The following is a 21,402-nucleotide window of genomic DNA, read 5'->3' as shown; positions in this document are numbered from 1 at the left end:
AAAAATTATTTTTTATGTTTGTTTTAACAAACTTACTCTCTATGAGCTTTTCTAACATGGAAATTTAAATATCATATAAATTAAATATTCTACAGATGATCCACGAACCCCAGCTGCTGAACCCGCTGTGAGAGGTAAGCCATAGAAGAAAGTGACCCTGTTACTCTAAAATCTCACTCTCATTTCAAGTCTACCTAGTTACCAATGTTCTTTCACACATATGGCAATTTTGGGTCTTTCTTCAAAAATGTGGCCAAAGGTACAATAAAACGCTGAAAATGACTATTTTCTGCTCGCTCTCCTGGACTACAATCTCCCTTTACCATTTCTTCTAAACCAAAAGGTTCCATTGTATTTGGAAGATAATCAGTTTTAGAAAAAGGTACCTTTACGCTATTATTTCCAGAATGACTGGATGCACAGAAGGAGAAATTACAATCTGCTGAGAAAACTGCAAAATAATTTCTAATTCTATTTGCTATAATTTGACAATTCTATCTTGAGTCTAGAAAATGTACCATTGTGAGATGTCTCAAAGCCATTATCCTAATTTAAATCTATTTAAATGGAATAGTCAGTTCCTTTTCAAGTCACATAAAAGCATATACAGACCAGAAGATCCTTTCTATGAAATCAAGGCAGGATGGAATGCCTATAAAGTATATGTCACCAAAGCAGTAAAGATTTTAGCCTCAAAACGCCTCAGCCATCTATCATGGTATATGTAAGCGTTGGTCTAGAGACCTTCACATGCTGACATACATACAAAACGAAGTATTGAACGGTGCTCCTTTTTAAAAAATCGAAGTCAGGAAATGCAGACATGTTCTATTCATCTAGCTGGTTTTCACTCCCAAGGTTTTGTTTTCCACACGTTTTACTGTTTTCTTTCAATTTACTAGATCTTTAACTTCTGTGTTCATGGAGAAGAAAAGTAGAATGGATAATCCCAAACAACTGATCTGGGGATGCACTGCAGTTTTTGGTAGCTTTCCATTAAAATGGGTCTGTGTTGGAGGAGGAGGGGTGTAAACCCACAGGAGTTCGCAGGCCCAACGGGAAGACGGAAAGCCAGCTGAAAACTCAGAGGCTGCAGAGAAGTAATCCACCCTCGGGAAACTGAAAGCCAAGGCCATAGCTTCCTCTGTATTTAAAATCCACAGTGCTGACTCTTCATTAATTTTAGATGAATTTCACAGTAGGTTTTTTGTAATTACCAACAGCCTGTGTTACTAGCTCATGAGGCGGCTCTATCAATTAAGAGATCTGGTTTCCTAAGCAGAGCCTCCAGGATCACACGCCCACCTTCACGTGAAGGTGTGCTGCCAAGGGGCTACTGAATCCTCAGAAATAGCAAGAGAAAAAGGCCATTCTCCAAAACCCCTTTCAGGGTCAGATCCCTGAGCCCCCAGAACATTGGGAGAGAAACTCAAGAGAGGGACAGAAACAAACTACCAAAGGTAGAAGATGACCATCTTTGACTGTAATTTAAATTTAACAGGGTTCTGTTATAATAATGCACATTTGTCACCAGTGTTGTCTTAAATATTGGCCTGCCCCTGGAAGAATGGTCTTTCTGAAAGCAATACCTTCTGTCTTTTCTGCCTCTGGCAAAACTGGAATAAGGAATGTAAAACAGAATCTTACTTTCATGAGCAGAGCTCACACCATAGGACACACATGAGGTCCACAAGGAAAGAAGGGAGCCAGTGACAGTGATGCCAGATGTGGGTTCCTGACCAGTCAGAGGCTGCAAGAGCAAATCACTGGACTTCTAGACTAGAAACAGTGAGCTGAGACCCCAAGACATTCCAGGGAGGGGCAGAGTCACAGGGCTGTGCGGACCAGACTCCCAGTCCTCTTCTACTTCAGGGTTCCCTTTCTGGCAGCAGGCAAGAATTACCAGACTTAACAGAAACGCCCACGAGAGGGAATGAATTAACTTAGAAGGCATTAAGGAAAAAAAAAAAAAAGGAGGAGGAGATGGTATAAAAGAGATAAACCCAAGAAAAATGAAAAGAGAGGCCCTGTGAGAACTCAGGGGCCGACCTGGGCATTGATCAAAAGAAACCAACTAAGGAAACCAAGGAGAAAATACCTGGTACAAGATACCTGGCTCAGAGGACAAGTGTATCCAGTGCTCTCCCACAAAGGCAAACTTAAGGATTTGAGGAGGGAAAAGAGGCCAGCAGTGAGGAAAGAGAATCTCAGGGGTCCAGGGATAGAGAGCCTGGCATGGTGACTGGTGAGGAGAGGTCAGGTTTGCACCCACAGACTCCCACCAGCTAGGACCCTGCAGCCCTTGTTCTACGTTCTTTCTCTACTGGGAATCGGTCCCTCCATTCTAAAAAGCTGGCTTCAGAGCTTTTTAGATGAGACATACAAAGAAACTAGAGCTGGAGTTCTTCAACTTAGCCTGATGAACATCAAAGACCCCCACCCCACCACCATCACTGTCACCACAGCCAAACGCACATATACTAATACCCACAAGATTCCAGACTTCTCCCCTCCCCCACCCAAAATTAAAAGCCCTGACTGAAAGAACTCGCTGCACTGTTTTGAGTAAAAGGGGTAGCGTTTTGATCCACACCCCTTTGGGTGGTGGGTGCATGGTCTGTAGGCAGTCTGGGTAGGATAGCAGAGAGAGAGCAGGTCATCCTCCTGGAGCAGGAGGATGACAGTCAGCTAGTGCCTACCAAAGCTTCACCAGGATTTTTATTCCTAGAACCAAGACCTTAATGGGAAAATAGCTGGCTATTTTCTAGACACTCCACAAGGAACCAAAAAATTGAAAAACAAATGAAAATTCCAAAACATACTTAAGTGCTTACTTAAGTGAAAAAAGAAAGAAAAACTGGCACGTTGACTTATAAACTATTAACCTGGGAGAAAGGAATCTAACTCACCACTTTATAATTAAAAATTCATCATGTTTAATGCTATTCAAATACCTGCTTTAAGATTCTTCAAAGGCCTCCCTTAAAAGGAATGGCAAAGTGGGTAAGGACTTCCTTTAAGAGATTCCCAGAAGACTCTCAATGCAAGAGTCTGGACCTGCCCAGTGACAGTCCCCAAGCACAGCCACTGTCTTCTGAGCAGTGTCATCTGCTGAACGCTCAAGGGATCGCTGGAGAAGCCAGCCTATATTAACTCAACATGGGGATAAGCTATATTTGACAAGCCCTTGCTTTTTTTTTAATTATTATTTTATTTTTATTTATTGGGCCTTTTTTGCTGTGCGTGGGCTTTCTTTAGTTGCGGTGAATGGGGGCTACTCTTTGTTGTGGTGCGTGGGCTCCTCATTGCCGTGGCTTCTCTTGTTGCGGAGCACAGGCTCTAGGCACGTGGGCTTCAGTAGTTGCAGCACATGGGCTCAACAGTTGTGGCTCACAGGCTCTAAAGCGCAGGCTCAAAAGTTGTGGCGCACGGGCTTAGTTGCTCCGCGGCATGTGGGATCTTCCTGGAGCAGGGATCGATCCTGTGTCCCCTGCATTGGCAGGCGGATTCTCAAGCACTGCGCCAACTAGGAAGGCCCCGACAAGCCCTTTCTTAAGCCTCGAAGGATCTGGCTTGAAATTATCATGGTGGTTGGATGAGGGGTCCTGAAGCCAGTTTCCAGGCTTCCTGCTTGTCTGGCAGGGCCACTCAGTCCCCCAGCAACAGCATCGCACCACTGAGAGAGACTGATGTAAGCCCTACAACCACAGGCAGGGAAAGGAACCAACAAGGCTGAACCATGTACCTGCCCCTGCCTCACTGATGCAAAAACAAGAAACCAAAACCTCTCATTCCCACTTTAGACACCAATTTGGTCACCTGTATAAACGAACTCCTAAAACCGAAAAATGTGGCCAAAAAATACTCCTTTCTTCCTCAGCCTGAGCACTCACCTCACTCAACACTCACCAATCAACAGTGCCCGCTCGCTGGGCTTACTCAGCACGGAGGTGGGTAAGAGCCCCAGGGACCCCACCACAGCGCTTGGGAGGAGCCCAGGAGGATCAGGAGAGCATTTCCAGGAAGGGAAGTGGAAGTCAGCAGGTCAGTTCTGACAGATAACACAAAAGGGCTAAAATTCTTATCAGGCCCCAAGAGAGCGAGGTTTTAGAAAATAGTTAAGTCTGCAACTTCCGGAAGATTTCTTCTAAGCTGTGGGTCCAAAATGTATATACTTTAAACATGTCCTATATTTTAATTTTTGAGATCAACACTCTGGCATTATAAATTCATATACTTGGAAGGACCTCTTGACCTTCAGCCCTAGAAAACCCTGGGCCCTGTACTTGTTACCTTTGCTGCCAAAACAACTCTTATCACCTAATTCAGAAACTCAAATTGTGTTTATTCCTTCCATGAGATTTTCGTGCCACAAATCAGACCTCATGAAATAAAATTCCCTGCAGGCTATTAAGCCTCTGCCAACACCCCTCTCGATCACAGTCAAGCCTGAAGACAAAAGCTCGGCCGAGCAAATGCATTCAGTCTCTGGCTCGGAGCATGATCAACGGTCATTTCTGTTGGGAGTTTTAGCCTTAAAAAAAATCAATGTTCCCGCTTTACTACTACTAACCTACCCTATCAGGATCGAATACCACTCATCATCTCCCCACAGACATTAGCCTACCCTGGGAAATTAAAACAAAAGCAACTCCTTTCCCCTGGGTTTTCTACTACTCGACTTATTTTCCACTTCGACCTTGCCTGTAAACTTAGCCAGAGCCAGCAGCTCAACCTTCCTTGAGGACAGCTCCCTTCAGACTTCCTAGCACAGCGCACTGGAGTTTCTGCTCTTAACCCTGTGGGAGGGGTGAGTAGGATTGGAAACCAAGCAGGGGCCACGTCAAATTAGTCACTGCCATGGGCTGGTGTTCCAGAGTCAATTTCTAACAGGCATCAGGACACTGAAGACACAAGAATGGCTCCCATGCTAGCTCAGGCGAGGAACAGGTGTGTCATTTTTATCAAAGGAAGCAACGAAACAATGCAGGAGATGCTCGGTCCAGTGACTGCAGGGTGAAGAGCAGGCGCTGTGAAGCCCGGCTCCCCTGAACCGGGCTCTTGGCCTGCTGCTGGCTGCGGCCACTGGCCCCCTTGTCCTCTGCACGGCTTTACCCGTCCTCAGTGTTAACCGGCTTGTCCTTATTTGTCATCACTAGGTCCAAACAGGACCACCCCCAAAACATACACACACACACTTCCCTCTACCTGCTCTCAGAGGTAAAATTATCAGTAAGGTAGGGTCAGAATCTACCACATGGTCCACTTTGAATGGAATTCACCTTATGCAAACATCTGCTTGGTATACTACACCTGCCAGGGAGCCTGTTTTAAAATCTGCCTATGAAAAAACATCACTGCCCCCTCAGTCTAGCAGGCAGAGACCTATGGTGACATAACCTGCCCTCTGCTCTTTCCATCATACTTGAAACACTTTCTGTCAGCCTTCCATGACCGAGGCACACACACTGAATCTCCAATAGGGTTTTCTTTTGGAGCCAGGTGTGCCCACACTACTTTGCTCTATTCTCATCCTCCCTCCCACCAGGTCACATTTACCTGGCTGTGCTGTTAAGGTTTCCAGGGCATGCAGGCATCACCCGCTCACCCTCCGTCAGGGGCATTCTCAACCAGCTCTGACACCAGTTCCCACTTGGAGTTCCTGGGCACCACGTCGGTGTCCACACTGCTGCTAAGTCACACAGGTCTCTACGGTCTCTGGTTCTGCAATTTTCCTGGATATTTTTCTGTCCCCTTAATATTCAGCTTAAAGCCTTCTTAACCAGGCTTGCAAGTCTCCCAGAAAACATATCACTCTGGTCGTCAGGAAATACCTCCTCTCTGGTTACCAGAGGCTCTGGTCTAGGGAATCAGCCCCTTCCTTCCAAAAACAAAAAAACACATTGCTTAGGAAACCAGCTAGTGACATCCCATATCAGTTTTCTCTTTCAGAATCACAAAAGTTGTAGGAGATATTTAACCACCAGAGTCTCTGCCAAGTCCTTCCATTTCCTATTTAGAAATTCAAAGTTTCTGGTGAAGACCCAGGTTTCTCCTACAAGACCCTCCACATGACAGGAGGATCTGACGGGCACCGGCAGGCCCCTCCCCTCAGCTAGAAGTCGGCTCAGGAAGAGGGCAAGTCTCCTCACCTGCAGCATCAGGTCTAAACACAGCTGCCTCCATCCTTTCCACTAGCTCAAAGTCTCTTCCCCGACAAGGCACAACTCGAATTCCCTCTCACTGCCACCAAGAGCTCTTTTTAGGGCCCACCTGGCATGATTTTGGAGTAGTGCCAGAGGCTACTAACCAACACCTGCAGAACGTGGCCCAGGGGTGTTGACGGGAGTGAGGGCCCTGGTTAAGAGGGAGGAAAGAGACAAATACGAAGAGGGCAGAATCCTGACTCTCTAGAAAGAGAGGAAGACGACTACATTCCCGACTGTGGGCTGCATCTGGAAGACTCCAACCTTCAGGCCTCAAATTGGAGCCCCGCACTACTAAGGACACACTCAGTGAAAGTGATGCCTCCTGAGGGCTGGGATAGGAAGCCAGGCAAGAGGGACACTTTGAAATACCTTTCAAGTCTGTGACAAGGGCACAGACATACTTCTCTTGTAAGACAGTGCTAAACCCAGGGGACAGCCCCAACAATAGATTCCATGGACTCTCCCCCCACCCCCCCCACCCTGGACATTTCCCTTCCCAGGTTATTTTACTCTAAAAATTATTCAATCCTTCCAATAAACCCAAGTTTCGAGGAGCATCTTCAAGTTCCCCCTTGTTTCTAATGTGCTTACATTCATTCACTCACCCAGCAAACATTTAAGAAGGTTGTGCAATAGGTCAGATACTGAACAAAGCACTGGGTATATGAGTAAGCGAAATTGACAAGGTCCCTGCCCTCCCAGAAGAAGGGGAAAAGGAATACCTCACAGCAACAGTGAGAAGAGCTGTAAAGGACGAGAGAGAAAAGGGGAGCGAGGTGAGGGGGCAGAGCTGTTTTCTGAAGAGGGAGCAGCAAGGTGGTTCAGTTCCTGAAAGGCCCAGCTCCCTTCCAGCTGGGAACGGAAGGGTGCCTGGACTAAACGAAACCAGGAGGAGAGAGGCACAGGCCCAGGCTGAAGCAGACGGCAGGAGCGGCTGGATCACACAGCACTTTTCAGACCAGGTTCAGCATGTGGCTCTTATCCCGGGAGCAACAAGAAGCCTTCCTAGGGTTTTGAGCAAGGACAGGGCATGATCATATTAGGGATTTTTAAGAGACCACTCTGGCTGCAGAGGGGTGAAGAGATTAGAAAGGAGAGGAAGCAGCTGTGGGGAGAGCAAGGCGGCGGCTACTGCAGTCTTCAAAGCCAAAAGATGGTCGTTTGGACTAGAGTGGTGGCAGTGAAGCTGAAGAGAAAAAGAACCATTCAAGAGATGTTTAAAAGATGAAAATAACAGCACTTGGTAACCGAGGAGATAAGAGCCAGCTTGCATTTGCAGTGAAATGTCAATTACCTCCGGCAGAAAATACTGGCTGTATATACTCTGCAGCTCACTGGTATTACACTTACTTCCTTTGGCACCTATTTTTCAGAATTTCTAGACAAATTTAAAGCTCTTCTCCTTATCTGCTCTTAAATCTAGTCTTAAAAACTGTCATCCATTTTTGAAACATTTATTGAGCATCTACTATGTGCTGGGGACAGAAAGGTGACCGAGACAGCCCAGGCCCTTGGCATGTCTCCTCTGAGCCTCTAACCCCCCCTGGCAGTGAGTGCAACTCCCAAAGCGGAGGTCACCCTACCTCCAGAAACCTTCATAGGGGCCACTCAACAGACTCCTGTCTACCTCTTAGAGACCTTCCACGATGCAACAGCAGCACAAGCACTTTGCATTCGGGAGATTCACTCCTTATTTCTTAAGATCTGAGCCCCGGGAGACATCCTGCATCAAATCTAACTCCTCCAGGTCTCTGAGGTGCCAGAACCTTGCTCTTACAGGAAGACAATGAACCGAAGAGGCACTTCTTCCTTTTACGTAATCAAACTCCTTTTCTCTAATATGTACTGGGTTTAGGACCTACATATGAATTGTGCTCTTTCATTTTTTTTGCTGGATTTTATCCTATCAAAGAGATTGGACGGTGTAGCTCCAGGGTTTATGAAGCCATCAACATGGCCACACGGAGCTATTCAAATGAACATTAACTAAAATTAAATAAAATTAAAACTTCAGTTTATCAGTTGCAATAGCCCCCCTGCAAGTGTTTGATAGTCACATGCGGCTAGCGGCCACCACACTGATGGCACAGATATGGCATGTTCCCAACATTATGGAAGGATCTGACGGAAAGAGTTTCACAGAGCTGCTGCTACAGGGTTCTTTGTTGTTTAATTTGAATGTCCCCTTAAAAAAAAATACACAAAAGTTTACATATGGAGACTTTCAACATATTAACTGTGTCCTCCTTGATTTTATGTGAATGCTATATAATTGAACTTAAATTAACATACACCCCAAAAATAGTGCTTTTTAGTTAGTTTCATAGTTCAGGCTTTGTGTGTATTTTACTTGCTAGGAATGTTGAAAATCACCTTGTGATTCCTTGTGAGGAAGAAAGGGACCATGATTTTACAAGCCATCGTGGACACAGACTATCTTACCCTTGTTATATATACCCTACACATTGTCCAACATAGCTGATGTTCTCAGTAAATACATAGATTAATTGGTCATCTAATTGTGTGCCTACTTTTCAAAAGCAAGTCTATAAGGGGCTTGCAAGAAATGTTCATTTCAGATTTGGAATTTCAACTAACACCAGTCCTGTAATGATGCAGCATGCAGGAATTTTTTTCTCTAGGACGATATCTACCATGTGATTTTATATCCCAAAAATACATTTATACTGTGACAGAAAATCCACCAACGATGCTTCATATGTGAAACTATCCTGGAACAAGATTAGCAAAATGTTGGTAATTACTGAAACTGAGTGACAGATACATGAGGCTCGTTATGTTATTCTTTACTTTTGTGTATTTAAATTTTTTTTTCCAGAATAATAGTTTTTTTTAAAAAGAAACTAATGCAATTATATACAAATTCAATCAGTTCTAACAAATAGTCTGTAGGCTAATGATAAACTTTGATATGGCTGGGTTCACAGTATTTTACCAAACTTCCCAAGCCAGGTCAAGAAACAACAAAGCCAGTGACTTGTTTTATGAAATTCTCCTCCTGTGTGATCCCGAGGTGTGGTGGGCGTGAGAAGGCACCACACCATGTCTCCTCAGGTGGGTACTCCTTTCAGCAACTCGGAGCTGTCATGCTTGACTGCCTGATAATAAGGCCACTGGCCTCTGCCTCCTCTCATGAGAAAAAACGGTTAAAAATCTACTTCCCACATCCTGACTCTAAAGCAGATGCCTGCAGACAGAACAACAATGCTTCTGGTCTGGTCCATGCTGACTTCAAGGTGAGCCCTGCACCTGCTGCAGAGGCTCCCCAGCAGGCGCTGCCCGGGTGCCAGGCTGATGGATAGCATGTTACAGGATGTCCCACACCAAGCCACAGCAGGTTGCCTCCAGGGGACTCCAGTGGACATGCACAGGAGCCATTTCAGGCCTACCTTCCGCCCCACACAGAATGATGGGAAATGCAGACCCAGAAGTGAAGCTCATCCCCTTCAGGCCAAGTTCCCCACTCTTATGAGAAATTCCCAAGAAGCCTCAAGCAGTGTTAGGCTCTGAGTCCCAACCCTTCCCCTCTGCTCTGTGATGCACCTCCCTCTCCCATCTCCATCCCCTCCTCCCGAAGCCACACTGGCCACACAGCTGCTCCCTCCCTTGAGGTGCTCTTCCCAACACTCCCAGTTGCTGGCTCCCTTGCCCCTCAGAGGAAGGAGACTTCGCACTTATCACAGTTTAACGTATACGATGCACTCGCCTGTTGACTTGTTTATTGTCTAGACTACATAATGTGCAATGTGCTGGCAGGGAACACATCTGTTTTGCTCCCCACTGGATTTCCAATGCCAAGCACGATGCCTGGCTCCAGCAGATGCCCAGATACTTGTTTAATGAGTGATAATCACTGTTCCGTCAGTTCTTTCAGTGGAAAGATTTTTAAATTTTATATTTCAAGCCCCAAAGGATAAACAGAACCATCTTGAGGAACACTGCTTAAAAGACAACATTAGCTGTAAGAAAGGACTTAAAATTGAGTAAGAGAATAGGTCAGCTTATGTCAGCTTTAAGTAACAAATGCAAAAGGAAACTCTTATGAAATGCATATTGTGATTCTGAAAGGTTATTTGCAGGAACAATCCAAGGGGTGGGTTTAAATCTCAAATCCTAAATAAGCTGATGACTGAAGAGGGCTCCTCTTGCCCAGTTCCATTCTCAATTGTTAGGATAAGCCCGGGAGGGGCTCAGTGTGTTCTAATCACTTTCTTGGGGGAAAAGCCCTTAAAACCAATCTTTCTGGCAAACCCAACTGACAAAGGTTACCTGGTTGTTTCAAAGCCCACCCCGTCCCACCACACCCCCCTTGCAGCTTCCTCACAGAAAAGGTCAGATTCTTCTCTCAACAGTCCCACCTATACTTACAGTGACCTGGCCTGTGGCTTTTGTTCACCAAAGAAAAACCAAAGAGGACTTAAGACTTCTGTAACTCCCATAGAGTTCATCCTTAGGTTTAACAAAGTTCTCCCAATACACAGCAGGTGTTCTGAATGAGAACTCAGAATTTAAACAGGGGTCAGCACACAATAAAAGACTAGGAATGCATGACCCCAAAGCAGAGGGAAATTTCACTTCTTAAACTTGGAAAATTTCCAGGGTGCATGGCTTGAGAAGATCCCAAAATGAGGTAGGGTCCATCTGAAACAACCACAGAAACTCATATCGGAGAGCAACATAAGCTTAGTTCTAGTCCCAGCTATAAGCCCTGTCCTTGCTGTGTGATCTTGGACAAGTTACTCAACTTCTCTGAACCTCAGTTACCTTATCTTAAAATAAGATTGATATTAGTATATACTACTTATAGGATGATGTGAGGTTTAAAAGTAGGAGCAGTGCCTGGCACACAGCAATTCTCCATAAATGATGGTTACTCATATTGTTACCACCTACCCACTGTTTTCTCTTTACAAAGCACTAGCACAAACATCCACCTGAGACTTCAGGAGTCACTTCCTTTCAACCATTTAATTTCTCAGATCCTTCGATTCATAAACTTGCATAATCTATGACACTGTATTGGAGGAAGTGGCGGGGGGCGGGGGGAGACTAAGAAATCAAGTCCTCATTTTGGAAAAGAGACCCTCAAGATCCAGAGTGGGGAAATGATGTGCCCAAGACACACAGAATAACCGGATAAACCGCCAAGACTGGAAACAGGTCTCTTAATACCAATTAATGCAGTGCTCTCTCTACCTCACTCGAAACTCAGGGTTTCTGTACTTTCATGAGCTCCTAGCATCCCTCTGACGAATGATGCCTCACAGACACTTCACACAATGCAATTAAGCATTACAAGGAGTCTGGCAAGAGGCAACACAGAATCTTGCATAGAACCTTGAGGTGCTTTAAAATTCACACGTAAGAGTATTCACTTCAGCCTAGGTTTCCGAACTTCTTATAACGATAGTTATTTTTAACTTGGGATTTGAAGTTGACAAAGAACTTAATGAATAGGCAGGACAAAGGGAGCTGTCTGTCCATGGCTGGTTAGCTTCTGGAGTTAATGCTTCTCACGGGGACAAGAGTCAGCCAAAGGACAGAGCTCTAGGCAAATTGGAAAACATTCCTCCGGCCCACAGATCATGAATTCCTGCCTAGGCTCTGAGTGGCAAAAACTTACGAGATGCTCCCCAGCCTTCCCCCAGAGCCACCTACCAGTTAACCATACGTCCTGTCACCCGACAGCATTAGCTGTTACTGTGAACTCACACTGTGCCAGGCACACGAGCAACTGCACGTAATCTTCACAACCACCGGTAAAGAATGCACTACCACAGTTTATCTGACCTAGGAGCTCACTGACTATAAGACACCATTATTTTATGTATGAAAAAAGGAAGTCACTGCCAACTACAACTCTAAGACCTCATAGATTATAAGATACTTTTCAGAAATGTTAAGATAAGGCAAATTGTACTGTCTTAGCATTGCTGAAATGTGAATATTGTTCCACTTTACAGATAAAGAAACTGAGGTACACAGAGAGAGAAAATAATTTGCCCAAGGTCACAGAGCTGATAAGTGGAAGCACTGGGATACAGACCTGGTAAGTCTGGTCACCTTTTCATGGCCGTAAATTCAAATTTCCCAAGAGCCACATGAATTACCCAAAAACACACCTGGCAGAGAGGCAAGACACAGGGTGCTCTTGTTCCACCATGAGCACATTAACTGTGGCAATTCTCTGAACATCTCTGAACCTGACCTTTCATGTGTCCAAGGAGGCACTGTGCTAGACTATAATAAATTGCTGTTCTTCTTCTAGGAAAAGCAACGTGGCACGATGGAAACAGCATATTTGGAATCAGAAAGCCCTAGACTGAAATGCTTGTTCCAGGGAATTCCCTGGCAGTCCAGCGGTTAGGGCTCTGCACTTTCACTGCTGCGGGCGCAGGTTCAGTCCCTGGTGGGGGAACTAAGATCCTGCAAGCTGTCTGGTGAAGCCAAGAACAAACAAACAAACAAACAAAAAACAAACACCTTGTTCCACCACCTAACCAGCTTATCGCCCTGGGCAATTTACTGAACTGCTCTGCGCCTCAGTTTCCTTTCTCATAAACTGAAGCTACCAGCATTATCCCCCTTAGAAGTCTGCTCAAAGATGGGAGAGGATATATATACAAATAGAGAAAGCAGCACACGGCAGAGCTGGAATTCAACAAATGCTCTTTTCTATACTAGCCACCTTCTGCTTTGGGATGGAATCAAAGAACAAACAATTCCCTGTGACCTCAGCAATTCCTAAGGGAGACACTCAGGAGAGAATAAGGATCAGACAGAAGAAAGCAGACCCTAAGGAACACCCCGGCAAAGAAAATGAACTGGAAGCACCTGGAGGACAGGGACAGCTGATGAACTTCCAAACTTCTGAATAAATGAACTGACAAGGGAAAGAGGAGAAAAAGAAAGAAATTAACATCATCAAAAGACACTAGTCAACAGATATGAGAATGAATAGATACCAAACCTGACACAGAAAACCAGTCTTGGAAAATTCAGTTTGATATCAAAAGTGATCTACAGTGGGAAGAATTTCCCCATTGTTCTGTTTTGTTCTCACGTTAAGTAATATTCTGTACATTTCTCCCCTTTCTTTCTTTAAGAGCTTCAGAAAATCCTCAGAAGTTAAGAGCTTTGACTTGGAGGGAAGGTGAATCACATGTATGTAGAAACAAATTCTTGACCCATTTTCTTCCTCTGGCATACCCATAATGCCTCAAAGTTTTGGCACATAGCCAACTCTCAACAAAAATTAGTTGAGGGATTTCCCAGGTGGTGTAGTGGTTAAGAATCCACCTGCCAATGCAGGAACATGCGTTCAATGCCTGCTCTGGGAAGATCCACATGCAGTCAAGCAATTAAGCCTGTGCACCACAACTACTGAGCCTGAGTGCCACAACTACTGAAGTCCATGCGCCTAGAGCCCGTGCTCCACAAGAAAAGCCACTGCAGTGAGAAGCCCATGCACCACAACAAAGAGTAGCCCCCACTCGCCACAACTAGAGAAAGCATGTACACAGCAACGAAGACCCAACACAGCTAAAAAAATAATAAATAAATCTTTTTAAAAAAATTAGTTGAGTGAATATTTTTTGACTACATGCCATTTCACTTTGACCAAAACTCCAAGAAAACCTATACATTTATTCTACCAAAAAGCCTAAAAATCTTTCCTTCTTCTTTTCCAAAAGCATTCTAAAACCATAATCTCTATTACACAAATGATACACTTGGCAAATGCTATGTTTCCAATCCTCTCGCATGATGACATTCTACTCACTCTTCAAACCGCCTACAAGGCCCAACAAGGGTCAGCCCCCTCAGCCTGACCAAACCTTGCACCTTCTCTTCCCACTCTTCTGTCCAGCCCTCCAGTTACTTGGCAGTTGTCTCAATTACCACCATCATCTGATCTGAATCAGTTTGTTCATCTCCTTCCTCTCAGGCACAGCACCTTTCCTGGAGATAAATGTGCTGGCAAGACAAGTTCACCCACAGCCCACCACCCCCAACCCGGGGCCAGCCACACAGTGTCAGCCCTTCCCTGACACTCCCATGTGAGATAAAGAAACCATATGGCAAAAACCCCACTCTACCCTCATCATCTCAAGAGGCTGCTTGGTTTTCATAAGTTTAGATCAATCATCAACTTTTAGAATAATTTGAAAGAATCCTGAAATGATTTAAGGGTTGGGTAAGACCTGATAGAAATGGCACTTCTGCTTTCAAATACCTCCTAGGAGATAAGCTTCACTGTGTCACCGAGCTCTAAACCCACAAACCTAGGTTCTTGAGATTCCCTGGCAGTCCAGTAGTTAGGACTCTGTGCCTTCATTGCCCAGGGCCCTGGTTCCATCCCTGGTCTCGGAACTAAGATCCCACAAGCCAGGGAGCCAAAAAAAAAAAACCCCAAAGAAAACAAAAAACAAAAGCCTAGATTCTGCAAACACTCCCTATCCCAGAGTTCAAGGACCATTTGCCCCTCTGTTTTTCCTTATTGATTTCCATATAAAAGTCACTCATTGTTTCCCTTCCAGCTTACATCAGGCTCCTGAAAGGACTCCTTTAAATCCTTTGATGAAAACCATCAAAACATGCGAAAGGCTGGTTCTTTTCAATTCCTGTGCTGAGCATCCCTGGTGTCAAGACCGAGAACTTCAAACAAAAATATGGCATCACCCTGCCTTTACGGAGCCCACGCTTTTCCTCCAACTCTGGAAAAAGCATGCCCTCCCTGGGCAGCGTCTATTAAGACGTAGTGACAAAGTACTTCATAGCTTTGGAGGAAGAGCGAGGGTGGAAACAGACTTTGCCCTTACACTGGATGCCCTGTAACCATAACAACCGATGGTTTAAGTAAGCATCAACCCACCGAGGGGCTAAGTTTTACCCAAAAAGAAAAAAAAAAAAAAAACATTTTCAGAAGGGGAAAACTCCCCTGCACCGACTCCCGCGTCAGCCTTGCATTCTGGGCAGCGTGTGTGGTGCAGCCGAAGCCGGCAGTTCAGCCCATCTCCGGTCCCACCGCTTCGTTCCCGTGCGCGCCAGCAGCACAGCCTCCACCGTCACACCCCGCGCTCCGGGGCAGGGCACCTGGCATTAGGCCTCAGCCCAATGTCACTTGTTAACCTTCCAGATCCCTGGCTTTCGGGACGCTGCCGCCTCAGGTCTAAGGCAGGCAAACCGCCCACTGCCACCCGCGATTTCCAGGAGCTGGAGAAAAACAACCCGGGGCGCAGAGAGATCTGCGTTAAAAGTAACCGCGGTTCTCGACTTCCAGGCGTTTCGCGACATGAGCGCGGGGGGCGGCAGGAACCTGGAGCCCCATTCACAAAATCACAATCTGTTTTCCCTCAGTGTGTGTGGACGGCCCTCCCCGGCCGGGGCCAAGCCCGGAGCCGGGAGCCCGCGGACCGCAGGCTGCGGGGACCGACCGGCCGGCAGCTCCGGCGGGGTCAAGCCCAGACCGCCCCACACGGCCCTAGAAGGAAAGAAGGGTGCGCCCGGGGGCGTCGCGGGGAGGCGTCCCTGTCAACTTAGCCCAGACCGTGACAGCGGAGCGGGGCCCAGGGGCGCTGGACCCCCAGCTCCCCGCCACGCCCACGGCCGCCGGCCCCCCGCCGCACCCGGTACCCTGAGGGGCCGGAGCCGCCCCCAGCCCCGGCCTCCACGGCGAGCGCTCCCTCCACCTCCCCGCCCGGCCCCGGGCGCGCTCACCCTGGATCCACTAGCTGCCTCATCGTACTGCGCCGGCGCCGGTGCTCCACGGCCGCCGCGGCTCCCGCCTCGGATCCGGCTTGGGCCGCCGTCCTGCCGCCTGCCCCCGGGGCACCGGCCGCCCCGCCCCGCCGACGGACCCTCCCCGCGCCCGCGGCCGCCGCCGCCAACCAGAGGGCGGCGGGGGCGGAGCAGGCCGCGCGCCAGGCCCGGCCAATCCAGCCCCTACCAGCGCGCCGAGGAGCGGCCTCGGAAATGGGCGAGCGATTGGTCAGGTCTGTTAAAGGGGCCACCACCCTCCCGGGCTGGGGAGAAGGGCGGCGGCGGGGTTACCTGGAAGCGTCTGGGGCGGGAAGGGTAAGAATTTCTTTTCTCTCCCAGCCCGGCGGCAGCGCTCTCCCCAGCACTTTGCATTTATTAATTTCCTTTTTCTGCAGCCTAGCAACAAGTGAAGACAGACCCTGCCTCTGTCAGAAGGAGAAACTGAGGCTCCGAGAACCAAGGATCTCCCGCTTGGCAAATTGACTCAAATTTGGGTTTTAGAGGGCAATCGGGCACATCTGTTCCCGTCCAGTCCCAGAAATTGGCTTAAAAAGACACATTCCCAGCCTCACCCTGGAGGATTTTTTAAAAACATTTTTAACAGACATTCCGTGTGTCTGAAATGGGACTGGGGAAAGTATGTATTTTTCAGCGCCCCTGCCCCGCGGTATTTCTGCTGTAGGTGGTACAAAGAGCCACACTCAGGCACGTATTTCAAGTCCATCATTGCAATGAAATTTAAATTCAACTGCCAAAAATAAAGAGAAACTTTTTTTTATATCCTCGAAATCAGTAATACGGTTGGGAGGCTTGCTAGTTGGGCTGGAGGTTGCCAAATGAGAAACAGAACAGTTCCCTGAGTAGGTCATGCTGAGAACTGAGTTTGAAGGGCCCTGGGCTGGGATGAAACAACAAGCCAGTCCTGTTCTCTGACTTGTAAGACAATGCTTAAGTACTTGAATGGCACACACACCCTTCCTCCTTGCCATCCCCAGGCCCAGTCATAAACCCAGGAGGGTACCTTGCCCTTCTAGACCTTGGTTCCAAAGCCATCAAGCCCTGCCCACCCTCCCAGACCCATTCCTCTCCCCAGCCCCGGGTCCCAGACACACATCTGACACAGAAGTCACGGCATCTATTGGAAAGTCAGCCCCTTCCACCTAGACCCCTCCTATAAGGAGCAAATTGCCTCCAAAGAGAAACCATGCCTGTTGTTGTTTTGCTGTGATATCTGGTGGGTGCTGTGTTTGCCGGGAACAGCTCGACACACACTCATAAGCCTCCCCAGGATCAAGTCTCTGGGTTGCAGATATCACTGCCTGAGATTACCATTTGCTTCCCTTTGGTCATCCCAAAGGAAGAGGAATTCTTGTCTTAAATGGAGAGGGTTCCGGTTGTGAATATCTGGAAATGTGCAACAAAGGCAGTTTTCAATAGAGAAACAGGCCCAAGATCTTCTTGGCCACATCTTAAAACCTCCACCTGGGGTGGAGGTAGGGTGGGGAGTGAAGGTGGGGGCCTGGAGCTGCACCACTGCAAGGGTCCCCAGAAGCTGACAATGTGCATCTCAGAGTGCCCCCACCCCCTCCTTGCAGGGGCCAAGACCTACATACATATTAGATTAATAGTGTCAACCTGACCTCAAATGGGAGACCAATAAGATCTAGCATGAACACTTAGAAGAAGCCTTTCTTTTTGAAAAAGCATATAATAACATCATAATATTAACACTTCCTACCTTTAAGAGGTTACTCTGGGCGAGACACTATGTCAAGGTCTTTGTACATATTAATTCATTGAAAGTTTACAAGAACCCTGTGTGGTAGGTGTGGTTGTTATTCTCTCCATTTTACAGATGCAGAAACTGAAGCTCACAGAGGATTGTTAATGTGCCCAAGATCACAAGACTAGCTCGAGAAAGAGCCAGCATTCATGACCTCCTAACTGCCTGCTCCAGTGCCTGCCAAAATGCCCTTCCTTGCTGCCAGAAACAGGATGGCTAACTTCAAAAGGCAAAAGAAGCAAATATCACTGATCTTCACAGTATAATATAGCAGCACTGCCTTGGAGTTTTAAGTTCCATTGCTCCAACTTACCATCGTTTGACCTTGAACAAGACATATCATTAAATCCCTTTGAGCCTCTGGGTGCTCATCTATAAAATGGGATAATAAATTCTGCCTCCGTGAGCTGGCATGAAAACCAAATCAAATAAAGAATATATATAAATACATATGTACTTTGAACTTACCAACGAAAAGAGTGATTTTTAGAGTTTGACATCTGTGATTCAGTATAGTGAGCAATGACAAAGGCAAGGGATTGTGATGCTAAATTCAGATATCAAACAAGACTCCTTACTTGGTCCCCCAAATAGCTGATCTATAGGTACAATATGTACAAAGTGAACTAAATTTTTTCAGCCTACAGAAGATATAGAAGTCATAGAAATTCAAACCCAAGTGATTACTCTGGCATCTGCCTCCCTTCCCTGCAACCATCACCCAAGTCTCTCTCTCAACCCAGGCTTCAGCTTAAGCCTACGGTTCTAGGATACTTGAATTATTCCCAATCATGGCATTTCAAGATAACTCTTATTTTCTCATAAAACTTAAAACAAAAAGGCTGTAAGATTTTTTTACTTCAATTTCTTTTTCTTTTTTGTTTTTTGTTTTGGCCTCACCACCCAGCATGTGGGAGCTTAGTTCCCCAACCAGCGATCAAACTTGTGCCCCCCGCAGTGGGAACATGGAGTGTTTACCACTAGACCACCAGGGAAGTTCCTACTTCGATTGTTTGACATTGCATCACACTCTTGGTGGGAGAAATGGTTATGAACCACACAAAAACAAAGTTGATCCACTTATACATCTAAAAAAAAAAAAGGTTAGGGACCCATTGTGCCACAAGCTGTACTATTAGCAAGCAATTAATGAGAGCTCAGTAAGTACCAGGTGGTGGGCTGAGTACTGGTGATGGAGATGAAGATAGTATTTGTGGAAAGGAAAAAAAAAGTGCATAAGATAGACTTTTAGGACTTCCTAGGTGGCGCAGTGGTTAAGAATCCGCCTGCCAATTCAGGGGACACGAGTTAGATCCCTGCTCCAGGAAGATCCCACATGCCACGGAGCACAACTAAGCCCGTGTGCTACAACTATTGAACCTGTGTGCTGCAACTACTGAAGCCCGTGTGCCTAGAGACCATGCTCTGCAACAAGAGAAACCACCACAATGAGGAGCCCATGCACCACTATGAAGAGTAGCCCCTGCTCATTGCAACTAGAGAAAGCCCGTGTGCAGCAACAAAGACCCAACGCAGCCAATAAAAAAATAAATTTATTTAAAGAAAAGAAGATAGACTTTTAGCACTAGGTCTAGAAGAGAAAGACTGTCAAATTGGTAGACCATTATAGGCTTCCACAAAGTTAAGCACAGGAGCTATGGGACACAGAATAGGCATTTATAATTCCTGGGGAACCCCAATACTATTTTAGGGGTGACCAGATGAAGCCTATTAGGAAGAGAAACCAGAGGCGATTAAAAAAAAAAAAAAAAACCTAAGTAAGGATGTTGTCACCAAAGAATATTGGAGAAGGAGGGAGCAACATACACCTCAGAAGGGTCAAGGTGGGAGAGATCTGCACAGCATACCTCAGAATTTGGAAATTAGCAGGTTACTGAAGCCATTGACAAACGCAGTGCAGGCGGAGCTGGAGATGCAGTCTCCCTAGAGCTGGGCTGAGGAGAAGAACTAAGAGATGAGAATGAAGAGGCCAGGCAGGAGAGGAAGCCCACGGCAGGGACAGGGGAGCTGCCTCTGGGAAGGAAGAGGGTCTGCTCTTCCACTTAAGCTGGATGCAGATAAAAATGGGTGTGGGTGCCGATTCACTCACAGGCGGAGGGCAGGAAGTTGAGGAAATGCCTGCTTGCTGGCTTCTGTTATTTTAGGTCTAAGTTGAGAAGTGAAGTCAAGTCATCTCTTGAGGGTGAGTGAGAGGTGGTAACAGGGGCTTTGGGGGAAACAGTGAAGAGCTGGAAAAGCCACTGAGAGGAGTGAAAGAGGGAGCTGCCAGATTGAGAGGGAGAATTCCGGGCGCCCCAAGGGCCCATGCGTTTGAGGCATTCCCAGGGCTGGAGTTGGATGGATGGATATGTCGGGCTTGGCAGCTAGGCCCAGGTGTGGAGAATCCAGAGTCAAGAATTTACAGGTTCGGGACTTCCCCGGTGGTTCAGCAGTTAAGGCTCTGCGCTCCCAACGCAGGGGGCCTGGGTTCAATCCCTGGTCGGGTAACTAGATCCTGCATGCTGCAACCATGAGTTGACATGCTGCATCTAAAGATCCCGCATGCCACAACTAAGACCTGGTGCAGCTAAATAAATACATAAATACTAAAGGAACAAAAAAAGAACTTACAGGGTCAGGAATAGGAGAAACACAAAATAGTGCAGGATACTGACAACAACCGGGGTTGAAGGGATGGATCACGGGTTCTAAGTTGGATGGAGATGGAAGGAAATCCAAGGGGGTGGGAGGGCTGGACTAGAGGAAATACGTGGGGCAGGAGAGATGGGAAGAACCAGACTTTGTGTCAACTTGGAGTGTGCTGGGTTAGGCAAGTTTTCAACAGAAGAACAATTCTGAGTGATGACAAGGTCAGGTGCAGCCATAGAGTTGGAGTTTCTAAAGACCCTCGACTCCTGGATTGTCCCTCCCCTGGTTCCACATGGAGAATGATCTGAGGCTGTGTGGCCTCCAATGCTTTCCGTTCACTCTGCAGGACCACTGAGCTGACTATCTAAGATAATGGGGGTGGGGAAAGCATCCTTCTCTCTAGTCTGGTTTTCCTTCTAAAATAAAATTCCCTGGTCGTCCAGTGGTTACGACTCAGCGTTTTCACTGCCAAGTGCCTGGGTTCAGTCCCTGGTCGGGGAACTAAGATTCCACAAGCTGCACGGCCAAAAAAACCCCCCACCTGTTAATGAACAGAAAGACTCCCACCATCATCACGGAGACGAGCATTTGTGGGAAGTGGGAAGGGATGCTGGAGAGAAGGCTTCGGGGCTTTAGAGATGCCTCGCCCAGTGGGTTGGTGCACCTGTGAGTAATTCCCAGCCATCAAGGAGCAGCAAACGGCCAGCTGATGTCGATTATTTACTTTGCTAATTAGCCTGTGAGACCAGAGGTTATTAAATATAAATGTCTCAAAGCTCTGTCATCCCGAGGGAGGGCCATTGGGAGAATGGTGGCTTCTAACTGATGTGGAGCAGAGCCAGAGTGGACTTCTAGGGAGAAAGACTGTCATTTCCCTCCTTTCCTCTGCGGACGTTCTGCCTTGCCTCGCAGGGGCCCCCCCAGTGCTCCACACAGAGAATGAATCCATCGTAAGGCAGCCACTCCCTTGCTTTCCCT

General features: G+C 46.9%; 2 protein-coding genes across 5 annotated transcripts in view; one reads left to right on the top strand and one right to left on the bottom strand.

Annotated features, from left to right (window-relative positions):
- TEX2 (testis expressed 2) overlaps positions 1 to 16,102 on the bottom strand; it is a 104,619-nt gene extending 88,517 nt beyond the window's left edge. For 2 of the 4 annotated variants that reach the window (XM_057713900.1, XM_057713903.1), the window contains exon 1: positions 15,951 to 16,102. The gene's annotated coding sequence lies outside the window, so the exon portion shown is untranslated. Of the gene's footprint in view, positions 1 to 14,775; positions 15,042 to 15,105; positions 15,447 to 15,950 lie in introns of those variants that run through there. The other 2 variants (XM_057713901.1, XM_057713902.1) reach the window with 2 other exon arrangements.
- LOC130839615 (sterile alpha motif domain-containing protein 1-like) lies at positions 13,998 to 16,475 on the top strand. The gene is made up of 5 exons (XM_057713848.1): positions 13,998 to 14,043; positions 15,370 to 15,482; positions 15,591 to 15,730; positions 15,821 to 16,225; positions 16,388 to 16,475. The coding sequence occupies exons 1-5, from the start codon at positions 13,998 to 14,000 to the stop codon at positions 16,473 to 16,475; spliced, it is 792 nt and encodes a 263-aa protein (XP_057569831.1).
- The last annotated feature ends 4,927 nt before the right edge of the window (positions 16,476 to 21,402 follow it).

The sequence above is a fragment of the Hippopotamus amphibius genome, chromosome 17 (genome assembly GCF_030028045.1).
Source record: "Hippopotamus amphibius kiboko isolate mHipAmp2 chromosome 17, mHipAmp2.hap2, whole genome shotgun sequence".
NCBI lineage: Eukaryota > Metazoa > Chordata > Mammalia > Artiodactyla > Hippopotamidae > Hippopotamus > Hippopotamus amphibius.
This window is presented reverse-complemented; position numbering and strand designations above follow the sequence as displayed.